Source organism: Coregonus clupeaformis, chromosome 10 (assembly GCF_020615455.1).
Source record: "Coregonus clupeaformis isolate EN_2021a chromosome 10, ASM2061545v1, whole genome shotgun sequence".
In the NCBI taxonomy this organism is placed as follows: Eukaryota; Metazoa; Chordata; class Actinopteri; order Salmoniformes; family Salmonidae; genus Coregonus; species Coregonus clupeaformis.
The window spans coordinates 29,826,477-29,846,814 of record NC_059201.1 but is presented as its reverse complement, the minus strand read 5'-3'; the positions used below and the strand labels follow the sequence as shown (position 1 = coordinate 29,846,814).

Below are 20,338 nucleotides of genomic sequence, written 5' to 3'. Positions count from 1 at the left end.
AAAGCAATCACTAGCCTGCTATTCAGTGGAGTGCCTGTGTGGTCCCAAGTCTGGGTTTAATGGTCTCTTTTCCAAGTTTAAAATTATAAACATTCAATATTGGCCATGCTGTCAATCCAGCATGATTTCTGCCACACTCAAAACAACCGTTAACACCGAACTGGGAAATCTGACTTCAGTGAGTTCAAGACAACTAGGAACTCTGGGAAAAAAACGAGCTCCGAAGGGGAAAATACGTTTTGAACAGTCATCCAACTCGGAATTGTAAATCGGGAACTTGGGCCTCTTTCTATAGCTACGATCTGAAGATCACTGACGTCATCATGATTCGACCTTGTTTTTTTCCGAGTTCCCAGTTGTCTTAAAAGCAACATAAATCCAGAGAATGACAGACTTTGATGACAACATTTGCCCACGAAGGACCGCCGCGCCACCTTCCTGTTCAAGTGAGCACAGCACAACAAGGTGAGTCCAAAAATGTATTGTTTGCTGCTGCATAAATGATGTAATATGCCAGGGAGATATGTATACTGTAGCTAAGAAAGTAATACTAAGTGTATGTTGTGTAGTAAGCTGTTAGTAGCCCATGTGCCTCACCCTAATAATTTGGTATATTTTCCCCTCTTAATTTCGCCTACTGTTCTGACTTGGTGGTGCACATGTAGCCTACAACCTATTTTAGAGAAATGTAATCATCGAATATTGTAAGAGCTTTCATTGTCTTCTTATATGCCCCCTTTATTTATCCTACGGTTCTGACTTGGTGTACAGGGAGAGCACTGTAAGAACGGCCAATGTTCTGAATTCTGTCGCTGTACATTTCAAAAGTGCTGAACAAATAAGTTATATTGACTACGTCCGTCCTAGCCTGCTCATTAATGTCTTAATCGAAATTACGGATTGCCTCTTATCTGCTTGTCGTCCCCTTATGCCATAGTTTGTACATCTCAATTGTCAGTAGAAACCACATTTGTTTAAGCAAGTCAGCCATATCAGCTATGTTTTTTTTTAAGGCAGTAAATGAAGCTGAATGAACTGTTTCGCTGCCAGATAAGGCTCTGCTGATAGCCAGGTGTAGCAGTGGTAAGGTGTTCAGACTGCTGTTGGGACAGCTTTATGTAGGCCCTAACCGTTTGTCACCATTATAGTGCAATTAATGTATTGTTTAATGTTGTGTTGTGCAGTGGCTTTGCTGGCACGCATCCCCCATATATATATATTTTAATGCCTCACCAAGATTTACATGCTAAAATCATCACTGAACATAACACATCATACTAATTTGAGTGTCCCGGTTTTACTATGTTACGTCTAGTCTATGAGACCTGGCTGAACTTGTTGGAAATGCTGCTTGAGGGAATGGTGGGAAGCGCCGACGTCACAGTTTTATGCACGTCTTGGGCGTCCACGTTGGGGAACGAGTTTTCTGTATTTGCAGGAAAAGATGGCAGCGTCCGTGTGCCGAGTCGGTAGCACTGTGGGTCGAGCTCTTGCCAAAGCCCGTAGCGTAAGTATTCAGGAACATCTTGGTATTTGAGGGGTCTGTAAGGATGTTAGAATAATTACGTTGTTGGTTGGGATCTGCATTTTCTTCACGTCGGCAACTTTTATTGAAAAGTAGGCATCTGTAGCTAGCGCTAACCAGCTTACTTGTATGTAGCTAACATTGGTAACGTTATGTAACCAGAGCACTGATGGCTAGCCGGTTAGCATTAGCTTGGAGTTAGCGCAAGGTCAACTCACTGTCAGCAAAGGCGCAATGTCTCACTGTAGAAACCGTAATATGAGTGGGAATGTTGACATCCATGTTTAACACTTTAGTCAACCTATACCTGCGTTGCTTTATTCGCTTTTAAGAACTAACAAGGTCATTTTGACCATCCTTCCGCGTTGTCCTTAATATTTGCCCTAATGTTAACCAGTTAGCTAACCAGCTACCTAACGTTACCCCTGTCTTGTCCAACTGGATGCTGTCTGATAGTAGTTGACCAGTTGCGTTGCTAACTCTGGTAATGAAGTTCCACTGACTTTAGCTAGTATGTTAAATTTAACTCGCTACATAGCTAGTCATTAATTATGTGACCTCAGTTTCCTTTGACTTCAAACTGTGGTGTCGGGCTGCTTGGCTAGCTAGTTAGTGGGTGAAGTGTTGTTGGTGGACCCTCAGTAAAGATACAAATATCCCCTCCTTACCTCCAACTTATTAGTAGCTCAGTTGGTAGAGCATGGCGCTTGCAACGCCAGGGTTGTGGGTTCGTTTCCCATGGGGGGCCAGTATGAAAATGTATGCACTCACTAACTGTAAGTCGCTCTGGATAAGAGCGTCTGCTAAATGACTAAAATGTTGAGAAATCTCTTGTCAGAGCCATACAGTGTTGTAGGCTAACTATCCTCTTCCTCTCTCCAGCCCATCCTGCTGTCTCTGCGGCGTGGCCAGGCTACGGTGACCTACGCCCAGAGCCTTCTGGGAGCTCCTGAGACCCGCCTCACTGCCCTGGACAATGGCCTGAGGATCGCATCGGAGGAGACCGGACACAGCACATGCACTGTAAGGACCTGCTGTCATTGATCATACAATCCAAGTACTCATCTTGATGGATTTGGGTAACATTGCCTAGTAAAGGCATTTACTTAGTCACATTTCAGATGAACCTGACTATTTGTTGGCGCGGCATAGTATCTAGCTAAGTTCCACCTCTGTCTCTCAGGTTGGGCTGTGGATCGGCTGTGGAAGTCGCTATGAGACTGAGAAGAACAATGGAGCTGGGTTCTTCCTGGAGCACATGGCTTTCAAGGTACACAACAGCCCTGACATCTGGGCAATCTACCTTCAGTCTCACAAGGGGCTAAACGCTTACTTTACTACTGCACCAGACTGGCCCAAAATGGTTTCTCTTACACCCCCCGTCCTTTTCCCCAGGGGACAAAGAAGCACACCCAGATGGCCCTGGAGCAGCAGGTAGAGTCCATGGGCGCTCACCTAAGTGCGTACACTTCCCGAGAGCACACTGCCTACTACATGAAGACCCTGGCCAAAGACCTGCCCAAAGGTGAGCCATACTACCCAGCATAGCAGACACTTCAATGAGGGAGGGTTAAGGCATGGAGACTGTTTATAGTGTGTATATGGGTTTGGGTTCTTATAAGCCCTTCTAGTTCCACAGAGGTTGGGTGAGTGTGTTTGTGTGTCTAGTTGTAAAGCTCCTGTTTCCTTTTGGTAAATTAGTTTCCCATGCCTGTGTTGAACTTCAATTCCCATGGTCTCCAGTAGTCCTTGTCGATTGCTATGTATACTGAAGTGCTCCTCTCTCCAGCGGTGGAGCTGTTGTCAGAGGTAGTGCAGAGCAATGCCCTGAGCGAGGCTGACATTGAGCAGCAGAGGAGTGTCGTGCTGAGAGAGCTGGAGGAGGTGGAGGGCAGTCTGCAGGATGTGTGTCTGGACCTGCTGCACGCCACAGCTTTCCAGGGTACCCCCCTGGGACACAGTGTGCTGGGACCGTCCCAAAATGCCAGGTACACACACAGAGAGCCTACCAGGGAATCCTATTGTGTCAGAGCATGCTAGGGCCAAACCAAAACACCAGGGAAACTCACACATACACATGTTATAGAATCCTGTTACATTTCACAGCACTCCCAGTTAGTTGAGCAGTAAAGGTCTGTCTCTTCCCTTCAGGACTTTGAGTCGACAGGATCTGGTAGATTTCATCAGGAGCCACTACAAGGCCCCCCGCATGGTGCTGGCAGCTGCTGGAGGTATGTCTCCCATACATTAACACTGCCATGTTAAGGCTGTATATAGAGGTACTAACTTTAAGCATCAGTTGTCAGAGCACCTTACCGATCACTGCACCTGTACACAGCCCATCTGAAATTAGCCCACCCAACTACCTCATCCCTATATTGTTATTTATTTTGCTCTTTTGCACCCCAGTATCTCTATTTGCACATAATCTCTTGCACGTCTAGCATTCCAGTGTTAATACTAATTGTAATTATTTTGCACTATATCCTATTTATTGCCTTACCTCCATAACTTGCTACATTTGCACACACTGTATATATATTTTCTGTTGTCTTTTTTTGACTTTATGTTTTTTTGACCCCATATGTAACTCTGTGTTGTTTTTATCGCACTACTATGCTTTATCTTGGCCAGGTCACAGTTGTAAATGAGAACTTGTTCTCAACTGGCTTACCTGGTTAAATAAAGGTGAAAAAATATATATATATATTTAAAAATGCCAATACCAACCAGCCCTGATTGTTTATTTTATTTTATTTGAGTGTAATGGTTGTCTGTGTTTGTAATGGCTCACTGCCTGTCTCCTGTGTAGGTGTGACTCATGAGGAGCTGGTTGGGTTGGCCAAACAGCACTTTAGCGGAGTTTCCTTTGAGTACGAGGATGATGCCGTGCCTGTTCTGTCCCCCTGCCGCTTCTCTGGCAGCGAGGTGAGGAGCGCTCGTGTCTCAATGTGTGTGTCCGAATTGACAGATGTCTGAACAAGGGCACAGGTATCCCATCAGAGCTTTTCTTATTTTTTCGATTTGGAATGTTAATATGTTGTCTCCTCTCTCCCTCTGTAGATCCGCATGCGTGATGATGATATGCCCCTTGCACACATTGCTATCGCAGTGGAGGGTGCCAGTGCCGCCAGCCCAGACATCGTGCCTCTCATGGTGGCCAACTCCATCATTGGAAGCTATGACATCACTTTCGGTGGTGGAAAGCACCTGAGCAGCCGCCTTGCTCGTCTGGCCTCAGAAGAGAGTCTGTGCCACAGCTTCCAGGCCTTCCACTCCTCCTACAGCGACACTGGTCTGCTGGGCATCTACTTTGTCACCGACAAACACCACATCGATGACATGATGCACTGGTCACAGAACGCTTGGTTAGTCGTGATTTCCAATAGATACACTTAAACACTACACATGGATACACTCCTGGTCCAACAACTTATCCTCAGTCTGTGTAATTTTTACATATTTCATTTGATGGTATTGACACTCCCTTGTTTTCTTTCTCTCTACCTGAAGGATGAACTTGTGCACCACAGTGACAGAGAGTGATGTTGCCAGAGCCAAGAACGCCCTCAAGGCCAGCCTGGTGGGACAGCTCGATGGTAAGAGCTCTACCTCCTCACAGAAATACCTCTCCCTGTTCAACACTAACACTGCCGTACTGCTCTCGTGTAGGAACGACGCCGATATGTGATGACATCGGCAGGCACGTCCTGAACTATGGCCGCCGTATCCCTCTGGCCGAGTGGGACGGCCGCATCGATGTGAGTACAACCCCCTTCCATGCACCACATATACAGCTGTTACACCTCCCCTACCACATAGAGCAGTGGTTGCACGTACTGCCAAATTCTCTAAAACGACGTTGGTAGAGAAATGAACATTAAATTCACTTGCAACAGCTCTGGTGGAAATTCCTGCAGTCAGCATGCCAATTGTACGCTCCCTCAACTTGAGACATCTGTGGCATTGTGTTGTGTGACAAAACTGCACATTTTGCGTTCATATTTTTGTTCAATATATATGTTTTTGCCGACCCCACTGCAGTTCCCCCATATCCCGACTTTGAATACCATTGATCTAGAGGGTGCTCTTTCTGTGCCTCTCTGATCTCACTCTTTCTCCCCCCACCCCCTACTGCATTCACCCCACATTTTTCTCACCACCTCTCTCTCCCCCCGTCTCCCCCTCAGGCTGTGACGCCCAGGATGGTGCGTGACGTCTGCTCCAAATACATCTATGACAAGTGTCCCGCTGTGTCTGCTGTTGGTAAGTTACCACACATCAGTATTCCTTCCTAGCAGCCTTTGCACCTTAATCCACTTGCCAGGATAAAGAAAGCACATAGTTTGAAAGTCCAGCTAGTGGCTACCTAGCTTGCTAATGTTCTGATTCCTCAAGCCTTCTCTCATCTCGTCTTACTGTCTTTTTCACTCTGTTCCACAGGCCCCGTTGAGCAGCTGCCTGACTACAACAGAATGCGCAGTGCCATGTACTGGCTCCGCTTCTAAGAACCCGATAGTGTTGCTCTCTGCGTGTCCGATTTCTGCTCTTCCTTTCACTCTCCTCCACTCCCTTACTCCTCCCATCACTGCAAGAGTGAAGAACTGAGGACTGCCTCAGCTCATCAGCACAGACCTGTATCTGCACCATCAAAGGTCCTGCTCCTCCATCTCTCTCTCGCACCCCCCTCTCCTCCTGCTACATTAGTTCTAGTTGGTTATGAGGGAAAGAACCACTGTGTTGAGGGTGTGAATAAGTTCTGAGTGTTCTGTTTCCCTGTAATTATCAATAATTACCTCTCGAGAAAGATTGTAATACGGAAGATTCTTGTTAATATCACTGAGCCTTTTCATGCACCTGGTACTGTTCTGAGGAAGGGGAAGAGAGGGGGTCACCTGAACACATTCAGTCATACATATACAGTCAAATCAGGCCACTGTACAACCAGTTAATGTGGAGCAGAAGTATTTATGAATTGATGTAACATTTTGTTTCTGTCCTATTGTACATAACAGAAGCTCTCATAACGACAAATTCAAATAAAACATTGTAAAATACTTTGTTTTTGAGTCATTGTCCCACACACATAGAATTAGATTAGTAAGACTTAACATGTTATGATCTATCCTTGTTTTGTAGTTGACAAACATGTTTAGCATCTCTAAGCCTACAAGCCACTTTGGAACATTACATAAAAAAAAAAAAAAGTAATAAATCCATTTTAATATACACCATCACAATGAATCCATTATTTTAGGTAGGTCTAAAGAAACATGATATGAAGAATATGTATTTCAGAAGAATAGAATATGAGTCTGCATACTGTATGTTATCTGGCTATGCGCCATGCTGTAGGCTAGTTCATGTAGCAGACAACATATGCTTAAGACATTATGTGTGGAGGGGGGTTTATAAGCTGACATGGAATTGTTTTAAGATGGTCATACCATGGCTCATTTAGCTATTTGATTTTCAATTTTGGGACCCCTTTAGGTATGAATAATATATCAAAAAAAACATTTGCTACGCTATTGAAATGGCCTTTAGTACCAAATCCCATAGAAACGCATTGAATAACATTCATAAATTACAAAAAAAGACAAGTAAAAAAATAAATCATCAGGAATAAGGTTTTGAAGTGACTGCCCTATATCTAGGAGATAAAAGAAAGCTCAGGAAATATATATTTTATTTTACACATATTTAACCCCTTTTTTTGGTGAGGCACAAAACTTCCTCCATACTTCCATTCATTTTTTAAAAACCAGTACCAATTACCTTCAGTGTTCGTGAGAGACTACCAGTCTCTTCTTTCCATAGAATGCAGCTAGCTAGTTTAGTCTACTCAAACACCTGGCTAAAACAGAGAGGGATGCTATGTTAGTTAGCTGGGTATAGCTATCCAACACTGGAACTCTTCCAAGTCAAGGTAAGCTTTTGGTTGTATTAATTTATTGCCCGCCAGTGTAACTGCTAAACTGCTTGCTGTACACTGTACTGCATGATTGTAGCGGGTTTATTAATGCGTTATTTCTAGTAGCTAGCTATGTTGACTATGACGTTAGCTAATATGGTGACAACGATATAGCGGTTATGGTATGAAGGTTTGGCTTGGAAAGTTTTTTTTTTTTGCCTGTCACAGACAGCTGTTGCATTGTGCACTGAAGTCTACAAGCGAAGGGAAAAGGTGAGAGGAGGAGAGCCCGTAGATGCGAGAAGGAAATACAATTAGCAAATGATCAATGAATATGGCTGCTATGAAAGTGAACTGTGTTTGCGGTGATCAGGGGTGTATTCATTTTGCCGATTCTGTTGAAAAACATTTCTTAAACGGAAGCAAATGGAACGAAACAGGGATAAACGTACCTTAATTTGTTCAATAGAAACTCTTGTTTGCAACTGTTGGACTAATGATTACACCCTAGATCAGCTAGATGCAGGCAAGAGTGTGCAAGGCGGTATTGTATGTGTCACTGTCTGCCACCTTGATTACTCACATTTTTCTCTCGACCTGTGCACCTACATTGTAAACTTTCATTCGTAGGTTGTAGCAACCTCATGATGGTATAGCGGTATTGTTAGAGAGGGGTAAAGATAAAGATTTTGGGAAAGATATAGGGAAAATTTGAGTGTCATGTAGTAGCCTAAACTTATCGATGTTACATTGAGCTGGGTGAATGGAATATGAATGACAGTCATCCAATATACTGTAATAGAAATAAGGCCATGCTCATTCAAAAAAATATTATCCTCCCTCATCTTAAACGGCACAGACCGCCACTGATATACAGTACATTCTGACATTATTCAGACCCCTTCACTTTTTCCACATTTTGTTGCGTTACAGCCTTATTCTAAAATGGATTCAATAACAAATCCTCATTTTGTCAGTGCATGTCAGAGCAAAAACCAAGCCATTATGTCGAAGGAATTGTCCGTAGAGCTCCGAGACAGGATTGTGTCGAGGCACAGATCTGGGGAAGGGTACCAAAAAATTTCTGCAGCATTGAAGGTCCCCGAGAACACAGTGGCCTTGGTCAGGGGGCGTGACCAAGAACCCAATGGTCACTCTAACAGAGCTCCAGAGTTCCTCTGTGGAGATGGGAGAACCTTCCAGAAGGACAACCATCTCTGCAACACTCCACCAATCAGGCCTTAATGGTAGAGTGGCCAGACGGAAGCCACTCCTCAGTAAAAGGCACATGACTGCCCGTTTGCCAAAAGGCACCTAAAGGGCTCTCAGACCATGAAAAACAAGATTCTCTGGTATGATGAAACCAAGATTGAACTCTTTGGCCTGAATGCCAAGCGTCATGTCTGGAGGAAACCAGGCACCTCAGGAGTGGCTTCGGGACAAGTCTCTGAATGTCCTTGAGTGGCCCAGTCAGAGCCCGGACTTGAACCCGATCGAACATCTCTGGAGAGACCTGAAAATAGCTGTGCAGCGATGCTCCCCATCCAACCTGACAGAGCATGAGAGGATCTGCAGAGAAGAATGGGAGAAACTCACCAAATACAGGTGTGTGAAGCTTCTAGCGTCATACCCAAGAAGACTCAGGGCTGTAATCGCTGCCAAAGGTGCTTCAACAAAGTACTGAGTAAAGGGTCTGAATACTTATGTAAATGTGATCAGTTATTTATTTTATTTTGCAAAACAATTTGAAAACCTGTGTTTGCTTGGTCATTATGGGGTATTGTGTGTATATTGATGAGGGGGAAAAAACAATTTAATAAATTTTAGAATAAGGCTGTAATGTAACAAAATGTGGAAAAAGCGAAGGGGTCTGAATACTTTCCAAATGCACTGTATGCATAACACCATCAGCTTGGGCAGGATCAGATGGATGGAGACATGTCAGGACCAGAGATGTTTCTGTTGTACAACACTTCTTTACAGAAGACTGGACTTCTAATTTACACTTCAGTGAAGGACTCACTAACGGATGTTTGGTCCAGATTATTTTATTTATTGATAATACCAGAGTTGACTATGCCGACATCCCTTGATATGTCCCCTGATGCAGTGTAAATTCTTTTTTTACACAGCTGCTACTGGCGAAAGAAAAGAGGAAACTGAAATGCAGATGAACAAACACGCTCCCTTACCCTCATCTCCCTTTATTTGTGCTTCAACTCCCCCCTCTCTAACTGTATCTCCCCGTATCCCCTTTTCCCTTATACTGTACATGCCACTAGGAAAGGTCAACAATATTGGACCACTATTTACCTGCTCCTGAGACGGTAAATCTACTATCTCTGCCTGTTCTCACTCCAGATATGACTAGCTGTATGGCTAAACCAAACCTGAACCCTTCCCGCAACCTAACCATTCCATGCCCAAAACAAAAAACATCAACATGTAATCTGTGAGCATGTTCTTCAAATCAGTCATCTCCAGGAACAGAACACAGTTTAGCTCATGTCTGGATGGTTAGTCAGATACATTAATTAATTACTGATGAGTTGTGGACAAATGGCAGGCAAACAGCTCATTGGGGTTATCTTGTTTGGCATATACATGAATAAAGCCTATTTAAAGAATCATTGTCAAACCCCGAGCTGTGTAAGGACACACAAGTCTGTTCCTGAATGATATGGACATTGTGACGTAATCTCACATCCCTATGAGGACATCATCATGTATGCTCTTATCTATGCCAGTGGTTTTCAACCTGTGGTCCACGGGGGAATGTTTTTATTTTGTCTAATTATTTTCTTCAAACAATAACAATAGTTGGGAGTATTAGTATTAACAGTCTTATAAGCTATTTTATCTTACTTTTCACAATGAAAATATTGTAGTTTATAATAATAATAATAATAATACACCATTAATCTGTTATCGTCACTGATAAAATTGACTAAATTTAGGTTGGGAACCGCTGATCTATGACTGGGTCTGCTGGTGGAACTCTTGATATTCTTTCTGGGGGTCAGAATTAGGTTCAAGCCGTCTCTATTTCAGGCTGTTCCTTTCTGTGGGTACAGAGACTAGGGGCTAGCTTATGTATCGCCTCCACTTATCTGACTACGATGTATGATGCGTACATGACCTCCATACAGGGGTCACTGACTGAGGCGGGGCCTTGTCTCTGTGGCCCTCAGGGTCCAGTCCCTTGGCTCAGGCTGTGTAAGTAAGACCATGGTTATCATTAGTCAGATGAGGATAATGTCTTGATGGGCTAGAGGTCACAAAGGAAACGAGAGGCTTGTCTTCCTCTCTCTTCCTTCCGTGGACAGCTACTTCCCCTTTTCCCTCTTCCTGAGGACTTTCTCTCCAGCGGCTTTTCTCTCTATCCCTCTTTTTTAGTTCGGAGTGGCTGCGGTTCTGGATTTTCTGGAATCTGACTTGCCGTGGCTAAAGATTTCTGCGCATGTGCGCATGCAGGTGCTGCTGCTGCTTCACCGATGAACGCATTTGTCTGGTGTAGCCTATAAAACGTCATGTGCACAAAGGACATGGTCGACAGGTTCAAACTATTGCATTCTATGCCTTAGTAGGCTATTAAGCATAAGCGCAATTTAATGTTGTTTTTTTTCAGGAGGAGAGAGGCTCCATGCAGTTACAGGTAACTGCCAAAATAAACGAAACACCATCATAAAGTGTCTTAATAGGGCGTTGGGCCACCACGAGCCAGAACAGCTTCAATGCAGCTTGGCATAGATTCTACACGTCTGGAACTCTATTGGAGGGATGTGACACCATTTTTCCACAACAAAATTCCATAATTTGGTGTTTTGTTGATGGTGGTGCCGTCGTGGCAGACGCTGTCTCAGGCGCCACTCCAGAATATCCCGTAAGTCTTCAATTGGGTTGAGATCTGGTTGGTGACTGAGACGGCCATAGTATATGGTTTACATTGTTTTAATGCTCAAACCATTCAGTGACCACTCGTGCCCTGTGGATGGGGACATTGTCATCCTATGGGGGCTTAGATGTGGTAGCCAAAATGGCCTGCCCAGCATTTTTATACATGACCCTAAGTATGAGGAGATGCTAATTGCTTAATTAATTAACTCAGGAACCACACCTGTGTGTCACGCCCTGACTCAGGGGACTCTTATATGTTGAGTCAGGGTGTGTATATTCTTTGTTGTGTATGTTCTATGTTGTATTATCTAGTATGTGTAGATCTATGTTGGCTGGTGTGGTTCCCAATCAGAGGCAGCTGTAGCTCGTTGTCTCTGATTGGGGATCATACTTAGGCAGCCTATTGGCACTAGTGGGTGACACTGTGTGGAAGCACCTGCTTTCAATATACTTTGTTTCCCTCATTTACTCAAGCATTTCCATTATTTTGGCAGTTACCTGTATTTTATATGTTGTGCACAAAAGACATGATCAACATGTTCGCACAAACTCGCAGATAGTTTTTTGCCCCAATGCAAAACTCAAGTGGGGAGTTACATGCTGCTATCTAGGCAGCATATCAAACACAAACAAGACAAAGACACATTTTACATTTACATTTACGTCATTTAGCAGACGCTCTTATCCAGAGCGACTTACAAATTGGTGCATTCACCCTATAGCCAGTGGGATAACCACTTTACAATTTTTTTTTGTTTTTCTTTATTTATTTTTTTAGGGGGGGGTAGAAGGATTACTTTATCCTATCCCAGGTATTCCTTAAAGAGGTGGACACAGTCTAATTAGCAATTTAATGTTATTTTCGAGTCATCATTGCAAACATTGGCTAAGCAGGAGGCAGACAGGCAGTCAAAGTAGTAGTGTTCTTTTTCAGCAACTCTGGCTAATGCCTACGATATGGTAGCAACTACAAAGATTAGCCTAACTCATCACATTAAACGCAGATTGTGTTTGCTCCAATTCAATGTCAAAACTTCGTATTCGCAGCCACAGCCTTTTTTGTTTCTCCTCTTTCTTCTTCACGTGCTATCGGTACTGGTGCAGTTCTAGACAGGGATGATAAATGGGTCAACACGTACTGAACACACACCCAATACATTGGTAATTGATCCGTTGATCTCATTGATAGATTGATTAACTCAGCTACAGTGAAACCCTAGTTGCATACACCCTCCAGTTTACTGTTGGCAGGACTGACAGACGGAATCTGTCAGTAGAATGGCTTTGCTGTCACAGCACTCAACAACACAATGATCATGAGTGGCAGGCAAAGTGCTGTGACAGGCGAATGGCCCTTCATGTGAAGTCAATCTGATCTGAGTAAAATAAATGACACTTTCACTTCCTCCACTCTGAAAATTAGATCATCACATGCAAAAGGCAAAATGTTAATCATGATAACTTCAAAATCAGATATAGGGATCTGCATTCAGTGTTCCAATTTTTTAAAAGACATTTGAACCAGATGTAGCAACCATAACCATAGTGTCGTCACTTGATACAGGTGGACCTAATGTTTAAGGATGTTGAAATGTTGTATCATAAAGAAAAAACACTTTGGTCGCCTCATAAAGTGTACAAAGCATTTTTGCATTTTCTCATACTGATCAAGAAAACTCAAAATACATGTGAATAATCTAGCATATCTAAAGCATGGTAAAATATGTGTTTATTATCTCTTTGTGAGAGATGATGGGGGTAATATCCAATCTAGACAGAGCCAAAATTGCAATTACCATCATGTTATTTTTAGACAAAGAGGGTGATAGCAAACAATGACAGAAAGGGAAATGAGACAAGATGAGAGGGGAGGGCAAGGGACGGAGAGATGTACAAGATAAACAGAGAGTAGGGGGAGAGGGGGATGTGACGGTACAGTAACACGTGGACGATAGAGAGGGAGGACGGTAGAGTCTTGGGTAACGAGAGAGAAGTCCAGTTGAACATCTGTTCGTGCATTACAGTGGTCACTTCTTTACTTGCTGGGCAAAGACTGACTGAGAGATACAGAGAGAACCAGAAGAAAAACACTGCCACCACCCTGCATCTAAGAGGAACGGGACAAGTGCCTTTTGGGGACCTTACCACTCCTAAGTCGTGACATTGGGTAAGACCTTATTGCTGATGATTACATGTTTTATACTTTCCAAGGATGATCCACAACTTTCATAGTAAATGTGATTGTAAAAGGAACTCTAAGGAATGAGAATGTCTTTAATTATCAATTGGACCAAGTGTTGAATGGTCTGATGTACTCCAGAAATAGAGTTTGAAGGCCAAGGCAGAATTTCTACACTGATGTACCAAGTTAAGAATGTTTGGGAGTTAAGTAATCAGGTAGAACCACTGATATGTAAATATATCACAGTGGGTAACCATTAGTCATGGTAATTACATACCATGAAGGAAACATTAATGGTGTGCCATGCCATCATTACAAGGACCATGAGGGAACCATGCTATATTTAGAGCAAATGAACAAATCTGCCTCAAAATTGTATGATGATTTTCACTCTAAAGTTTCCTCTCCGCCTTTCCTCCCTCAAATCAACTGTGCTTACCATGTCAGGCATGCATCTGTGTCTGTGCCTGGCTCTGCTGCTGCCATGGTGCAGCCAGTGCCAGAGAACGGGCTCTGCCCCTGCCAAGCTGGGAGAAGAAGACACAGAAGGAGACCTGTTGGCTGTCAACATCGTAAACCGCAGTGGCATCCTGGGCCCTCTGCTCCCCCCAGAGTTCCATCCAACACTCCGGCAGACCAGAGCCTCACGCCCAGCCTCCCAGGTCTCCAAGAGAGCCCAGCAAGGGTCCCGCTTTGCCCTGTCCCTGGACGTGCCCACCAGCATCCTCAGTGTCCTCATAGACCTGGCCAAGAACCATGACATGAGAGCCAAGGCTGCTGCCAATGCAGAGCTGATGGCACGCATCGGCAAAAGGAAATAAGGGCTGGGGTCACATGGGCAAAGGCTAAGGGGGGCAATTCTCAACTCACCAGGGGGTGTGGGTTTTCAAAACCAGGTTGATGGATGGATATGTTATGGGAAGGAAGTGTTATTATTAGAGGAAAAGACATCTTGAAGTCTTTAATGAGTTTTGCCCTTTATCTGTTTTATATTTCTATTGCATAATTCTTACCTCATTTTATGCCAAAAAGTTCCACTGACTGCCTGTACAGAAACATTATATAAAAATAATGATAGAATAAATTGTGCCAATTAAATGTCACTGATCAAATATAAGATGAAGCTGGTCTTTTGTCTCCACTACAGTTAGCAAAATGTACAATTTATGGGCAGTTAATCTTATGAAATAGTAATAGACAGGGAACCATTTGGAGTCTGTTTATTGTTTTTGTATGTGTAACAAATTAAGGAAAGGTTGGAAAATAAAATCAGATAATGTAACCTAATTTCTGTGTGTACCGCTTCCTTCTTCTGCATTGACGTCAGAGGTGTTTATTAATTACAAGCATCAGTAACCAATAAAGCACTAACGAATAAGTAATATCACCCTGCATCATTCCCAACGGAAGACTGATAACAGGACTATGGCACAGGGAGGAAATTGACCTCAGAGACAGAGGCCCCTGTTAGAGATAATCCATTTAGTTGATTAATGCTTGATCCCAAGTCAATTGGCTAATTAAAACAGCAAGTCTGAGAGTAATTTTTTGTCACAGACCATTACTTAACTCAGATACATAAGCTAATTATTACAAATAAACATTAGTTTGCACTCCTGGAAATACTGGATGGTGTGCAGGTGGTACAGTTTGTGAGGTAATATGGTATACAAAATGCCTGAGATGATGGTGCCAATACAACACAATCATGTTCATCAAAGAATATGCTTATGAAGGAAATATAGCCTATGTCTTAAATTGTTCAATAAAGGTATACTATATATATATTTTTTAAAAGTAGTGTCAGCACAATCTGTATGATTCCTATAGGCCAGGCCCATATCATATATTTTTGAAGAATACAATAAATGCCTTTTATGAGCCAACTGTCTAAGAATGTTTCACTCCCCATTTGGCTTCTGTTGTCATGTGTAGTCTACTACTACTACTACACTACCAACATAGACAACATAAGTTAGTTAACAGCTATTTTAAGAAATAGAAATGGATATTTGAAAAGAAAATACAGATGAGTCATTGAACCCTGGGCACTTTCCTGCATAACCGAAACCGCAGTTGACAGTTTATCATGTGGTCTACCATTTGTATACTACCCCAAAGCGGTCTGAGGTGCATCAGAGCGGTAGTGAATTGAGCAGTTTCTGTGCTTTGACAGGTCATAATTGAGATCACATTTGATAGCTTCGACGGCCGCGGGATCCCTTTGTTGCCCAGATGATGCAGTGCCCGACCAACAGCAGCCTCACAGGTGTTGCAAGGTTATTCGTCATTTTTCCACATGATTTCGTTATTCACACAAAGTTGGACGAAGCATTTATAAACCATGCAAAAATACCATAATTATTTTCGTGTTCATTTTTATGGTTACTCCCTGGTTAGTCTTGTCAAAACTACTAAAAACACATTTAGTGAATTTCAGCGTTTATAGCCTGTATGTTCAGCACAGTAGGCCTAATTTTGTTTTATCATGTGATTTAAACAGGTGCTGCCACTCACGGCTAGGTGGATTACACTCTGCAGACAGCCATAAGGAGAGGCTTTTTGACTCAAAGGAATACCAACAAGTAAGTTTGTGTGTTTCATTGTAAATTAGTAGATTTACATTTGCCCCATGACATTCAAAGAATTCATTGAAGATTTCTAAGTAGTAGGCCTAACGCAGCAGGAACCTGGTTTGCCCAGTAAATCACTATGGGAAAGTTACCTTTATATTAAAGATTCAGACTGCTCATCAATACCTCTTCAACAGAACATGCCAGGATGGTATATATTACATTTAGAATCGGCTGACGATAGCGAAGAAGCTACACCCCTTGGCAGATTCTCCTTGTACTCGCAGTTTAGGGACCGTCTTAAAAGTGCAATTGGAACCTACTGTTAACTGAAACTTCCAACAGTTTTGAAACCACATGACAGAACTCTCAAAACAACTTTAATAAGTTAAATGACCTATCCTCTCCAATCAACAGCAATTACATTTGTATTTTTTGACTGGCTATTTTAATTAATTTTAATTGACTTTACATGTGAAAAATACTTCCTGAACTTCAATAGCTTCCACCCCATAATACTTTCATGGATACAACCAACTTTTATTGCTTCAGGGACTATATCACTAATCAACAGCAATTACTTTAGTATTTTTTTTACTTTGTCAATTTTTTAATTATTTTTAATTGAATTTACATGAAAAATAGAGAGATCCAAGGATGACAGGGGTCGCCATTCCAGCCAGCCAGCACCCTGTCACCTAGGTCTCAGCCAGCCCTTCACACTTGCCTGGCTACCCAGACTCCTTGCTCCGGCCAAACGCTACACCATGCCCACAGACATTAGTTTTTTCTCCGCAATGAGTCTGGATCTGAGTACCTCCCTGATCCTTCACTGAATGCGAACACATTCGGGGCTGTCTGATTGGTCCAGGAACTGATGGGTTGGGCCAGAGCAAGAACACACGGGTTAAATCGGCGGTTTGAAAATGTGTCATTGGCTTTGATACTCTTAATTGGTTAGAGACGATCCAATCGCTGATGACTTTGTTTTGTACAACCCCCCTCATGCCCCACATCACCACAACTGACTTAAATGATGGCAGTCTCAGACTAAAGTATGTAGCGAATGACCAAGCAGCAAAATCATTTAGTGTGAGTCGCCAGGCTACCTCGACACACCAGAGGCACAAAAAAAGGAGGACAGAGCCGCCAACCTCCAGAGGCTGCCTGCTCTGCCCCCCTGAAGGACAGTGTATGTCACTGTCGCCCAGTCCCAGCTCTAGGCCTCAGCCAGCCCTCCACACACCAGAGGCCCAGTAGACCAAAAAAAAGGGGCACAGAGCCACCAACCTCCAGAGGCTGCCTGCTCTGACCCCCTGAAGGACAGTGTCTCTCACATCTACTCACATGAGCCTTCTCCCTGGGGCCTACCTGACCTCCAGTCAGGCCCCCACTGACCTGGTGACCTCTCTGTGACTTGAGGCACCCCTGTCTGGGCCTCACTCCTGCCTCACCCTCCTTGGTCCTCTCTGGAGCACCAGACAGTCCCCCACTGGCCAGGTGACCTCTTCCCCCACTCAAGCCACCCCTGTCTGTCCCTCACTGCTGCCTCACCCTTTCTGGAGCTCCACGCCTTAGTCTGTGGAACTCCAGTGTAAGTCCAGACCTCCAGGCCCTACACTCCCTGCCCTCTCCCTGGGCCTGAGAGTCTAGCTTACTCCCTGGACCTCCAGGCCTCCACACTTCTCTCCCTACCCGGGCAACACCCCTCTCCCTGGACATCACCCATAACTGTATTCCGGTCGGGCTCATTCACCTCCAGATCCTCAAGAACCGGGGCGCCCGCACTTAAGCACCCACCACTAAGACCTTTATAGGCCCACTGCCAGGAACCACAGGCATCTGGTGTCCGAAACACGCTCTCTGAACCTGGTAACCTCCAACAGGTTACCAGGTTCAGTCCCCACTATACATTCGTGGTCAAAAGTTTTGAGAATTACACAAGTATTGGTCTTCACAAAGTTCGCTGCTTCAGTGTTATGAGATATTTTTGTCAGATGTTACTATGGTATACTGAAGTATAATTACAAGCATTCCATAAGTGTCAAAGGCTTTTATTGACAATTACATTAAGTTTATGCAAAGAGTCAATATTTGCAGTATTGACCCTTCTTTTTCAAGACCTCTGCAATCCGCCCTGGCATGCTGTCAATTAACTTCTGGGCCACATCCTGACTGATGGCAGCCCATTCTTGCATAATCAATGCTTGGAGTTTGTCAGAATTTGTGGGGTTTTGTTTGTCCACCCGCCTCTTGAGGATCGACCACAAGTTCTCAATGGGATTAAGGTCTGGGGAGTTTCCTGGCCATGGACCCAAAATGTCAATGTTTTGTTCCCCATGCCACTTGGTTATCACTTTTGCCTTATGGCAAGGTGCTCCATCATGCTGGAAAAGGCATTGGTCGTCACCAAACTGTTCTTGGATGGTTGGTAGAAGTTGCTCTCGGAGGACGTGTTGGTACCATTCTTTATTCATGGCTGTGTTCTTAGGCAATATTGTGAGTGAGCCCACTCCCTTGGCTGAGAAGCAACCTGGTGCTGCCCCTTTGCTGCCCTTCTTGACACCAGGCCATCCTCCAAAAGTCTTCACCTCACTGTGCGTGCTGATGCACTCACACCTGCCTGCTGCCATTCCTGAGCAAGCTCTGCACTGGTGGTGCCCCGATCCCGCAGTTGAATAAACTTTAGGAGACGGTCCTGGCGCTTGCTGGACTTTCTTGGGCGCCCTGACGCCTTCTTCACAACAATTGAACCTCTCTCCTTGAAGTTCTTGATGATCTGATAAATGGTTGATTTAGGTGCAATCTTACTAGCAGCAATATCCCTGCCGTGTTTCCTTGCAGGTAACCATGGTTAACAGAGGAAGAACAATGATTTCAAGCACCACTCTCCTTTTAAAGCTTCCAGTCTGTTAGTCTGTTGATCTCCAGCCTTGTCCTCGTCAACACTCTCACCTGTGTTAAAGAGAGAATCACTGACATGATGGCAGCTGGTCCTTTTGTGGCAGGGCTGAAATGCAGTGGAAATGTTTTTGGGGGATTAAGTTCATTTTCTTTTGCAATTCATCTGATCACTCTTCATGACATTCTGGAGTATATGCAAATTGCCATCATCAAAACTGAGGCAGCAGACTGTGAAAATTAGTATTTGTGTCATTCTCAAAACTTTTGACCACGACTGTACATTCCTAACAATGAGTATATATGAATGGACAAAGCCATTGATCACATGACACCATTCCTTCCTATGTGAAGACTCAATAGTGCATTGTAGCCAAATTAAGTCGGTTAAGATGGTGTCTCATGGAGACATAACATCCGCAGTTTGAGCTAATCCTGGAAATGACGTTGCAGGCTAGCTTCGTGCTGCACCCCCTCATTGAGTAACTCAAGTTTAAGGCTGACCGCGGTACTGTAGGCTGCCATTAACAACTAAATTCTCCTTAAACTTCTGTGAGTGATTTTAAAAGAATCGTTTCGAGGACATTGGTGTATTAGAAGCAATTATTGGTACATTGGCTGTCTTAAAAAAAAAAATTTTTACTTACACGAAGATTGCAATTTCTCCATTCACTATATTGGGGGATACTGTTTTCTGCTAACAATACCTGTAGTACCGCGGTCGGTCTTGAACTTCCATGGCTTCAATGAGAGGGGGCAGTCGTTCTCCCCTGGCTCCACAGCCTAAGTCCAGCTGTGGACCTGGTGATCACGCTCCGTCTTCACGTCAGCGACTAAATCCAGACTCTTAGTGCCCCTTTTAATTTACATGTAAACTCAATTATTATTTTTATTTTTTATAGAGTAAAAAAGTCTAAAAGTTATTGCTGTTGATTGGAAGAATGAGGTCCCTGAACCAATACGTTTGTTGTGTTCATGAAAGTCAAATGGGGTGGAAGCTATTGAAGTTTTTTGGAAGTGTTTTTATGTAAAGTGAAAAAGAAAATAGATTAAGTTAAAAAAAGATATACTAATTGCCATGGATTTGAGAGAAGAGGTCTCTGAACAATCACAAATTGGTTGACATCCGTCATGTGGTTGAGAAGGTATTGACATTTAAAAAAAAATCACATGCAATAGGAGGCATTACAGTTTTAAGATGGTCCCTTAACCCTAGGAGCAGAGGAGTGAAATGTTTTAGCTACATTTCACCTCCAAAAAGTAAATATGACACCAAATTGGAAAAACAAGGGGTGTAACTTGTTCGTTATCATCAGCTGATTTAGAATATAACATTTATATCGCCC

At 43.4% G+C, this 20,338-nt stretch overlaps 2 protein-coding genes across 2 annotated transcripts in view; both read left to right on the top strand.

Moving 5' to 3' along the window:
* Positions 1-1,399: 1,399 nt before the first annotated feature.
* On the top strand, positions 1,400-6,582 carry LOC121574979 (cytochrome b-c1 complex subunit 1, mitochondrial). The gene is made up of 12 exons (XM_041887696.1): positions 1,400-1,507; positions 2,408-2,548; positions 2,709-2,795; positions 2,921-3,050; positions 3,315-3,513; positions 3,677-3,756; positions 4,338-4,453; positions 4,589-4,893; positions 5,039-5,124; positions 5,198-5,286; positions 5,716-5,791; positions 5,969-6,582. Exons 1-12 carry the CDS (start codon positions 1,445-1,447, stop codon positions 6,031-6,033), a joined length of 1,437 nt encoding a protein of 478 aa, XP_041743630.1. The 5' UTR covers positions 1,400-1,444; the 3' UTR covers positions 6,034-6,582.
* A 9,124-nt stretch (positions 6,583-15,706) lies between these two features.
* Positions 15,707-20,338, top strand: part of LOC121575855 (cell death activator CIDE-3-like) — a 34,983-nt gene continuing 30,351 nt past the window's right edge. Inside the window, exons 1-2 of the mRNA XM_041889146.1 lie at positions 15,707-15,787; positions 16,022-16,103. The gene's annotated coding sequence lies outside the window, so the exon portion shown is untranslated. The remainder of the gene's footprint in view (positions 15,788-16,021; positions 16,104-20,338) is intronic.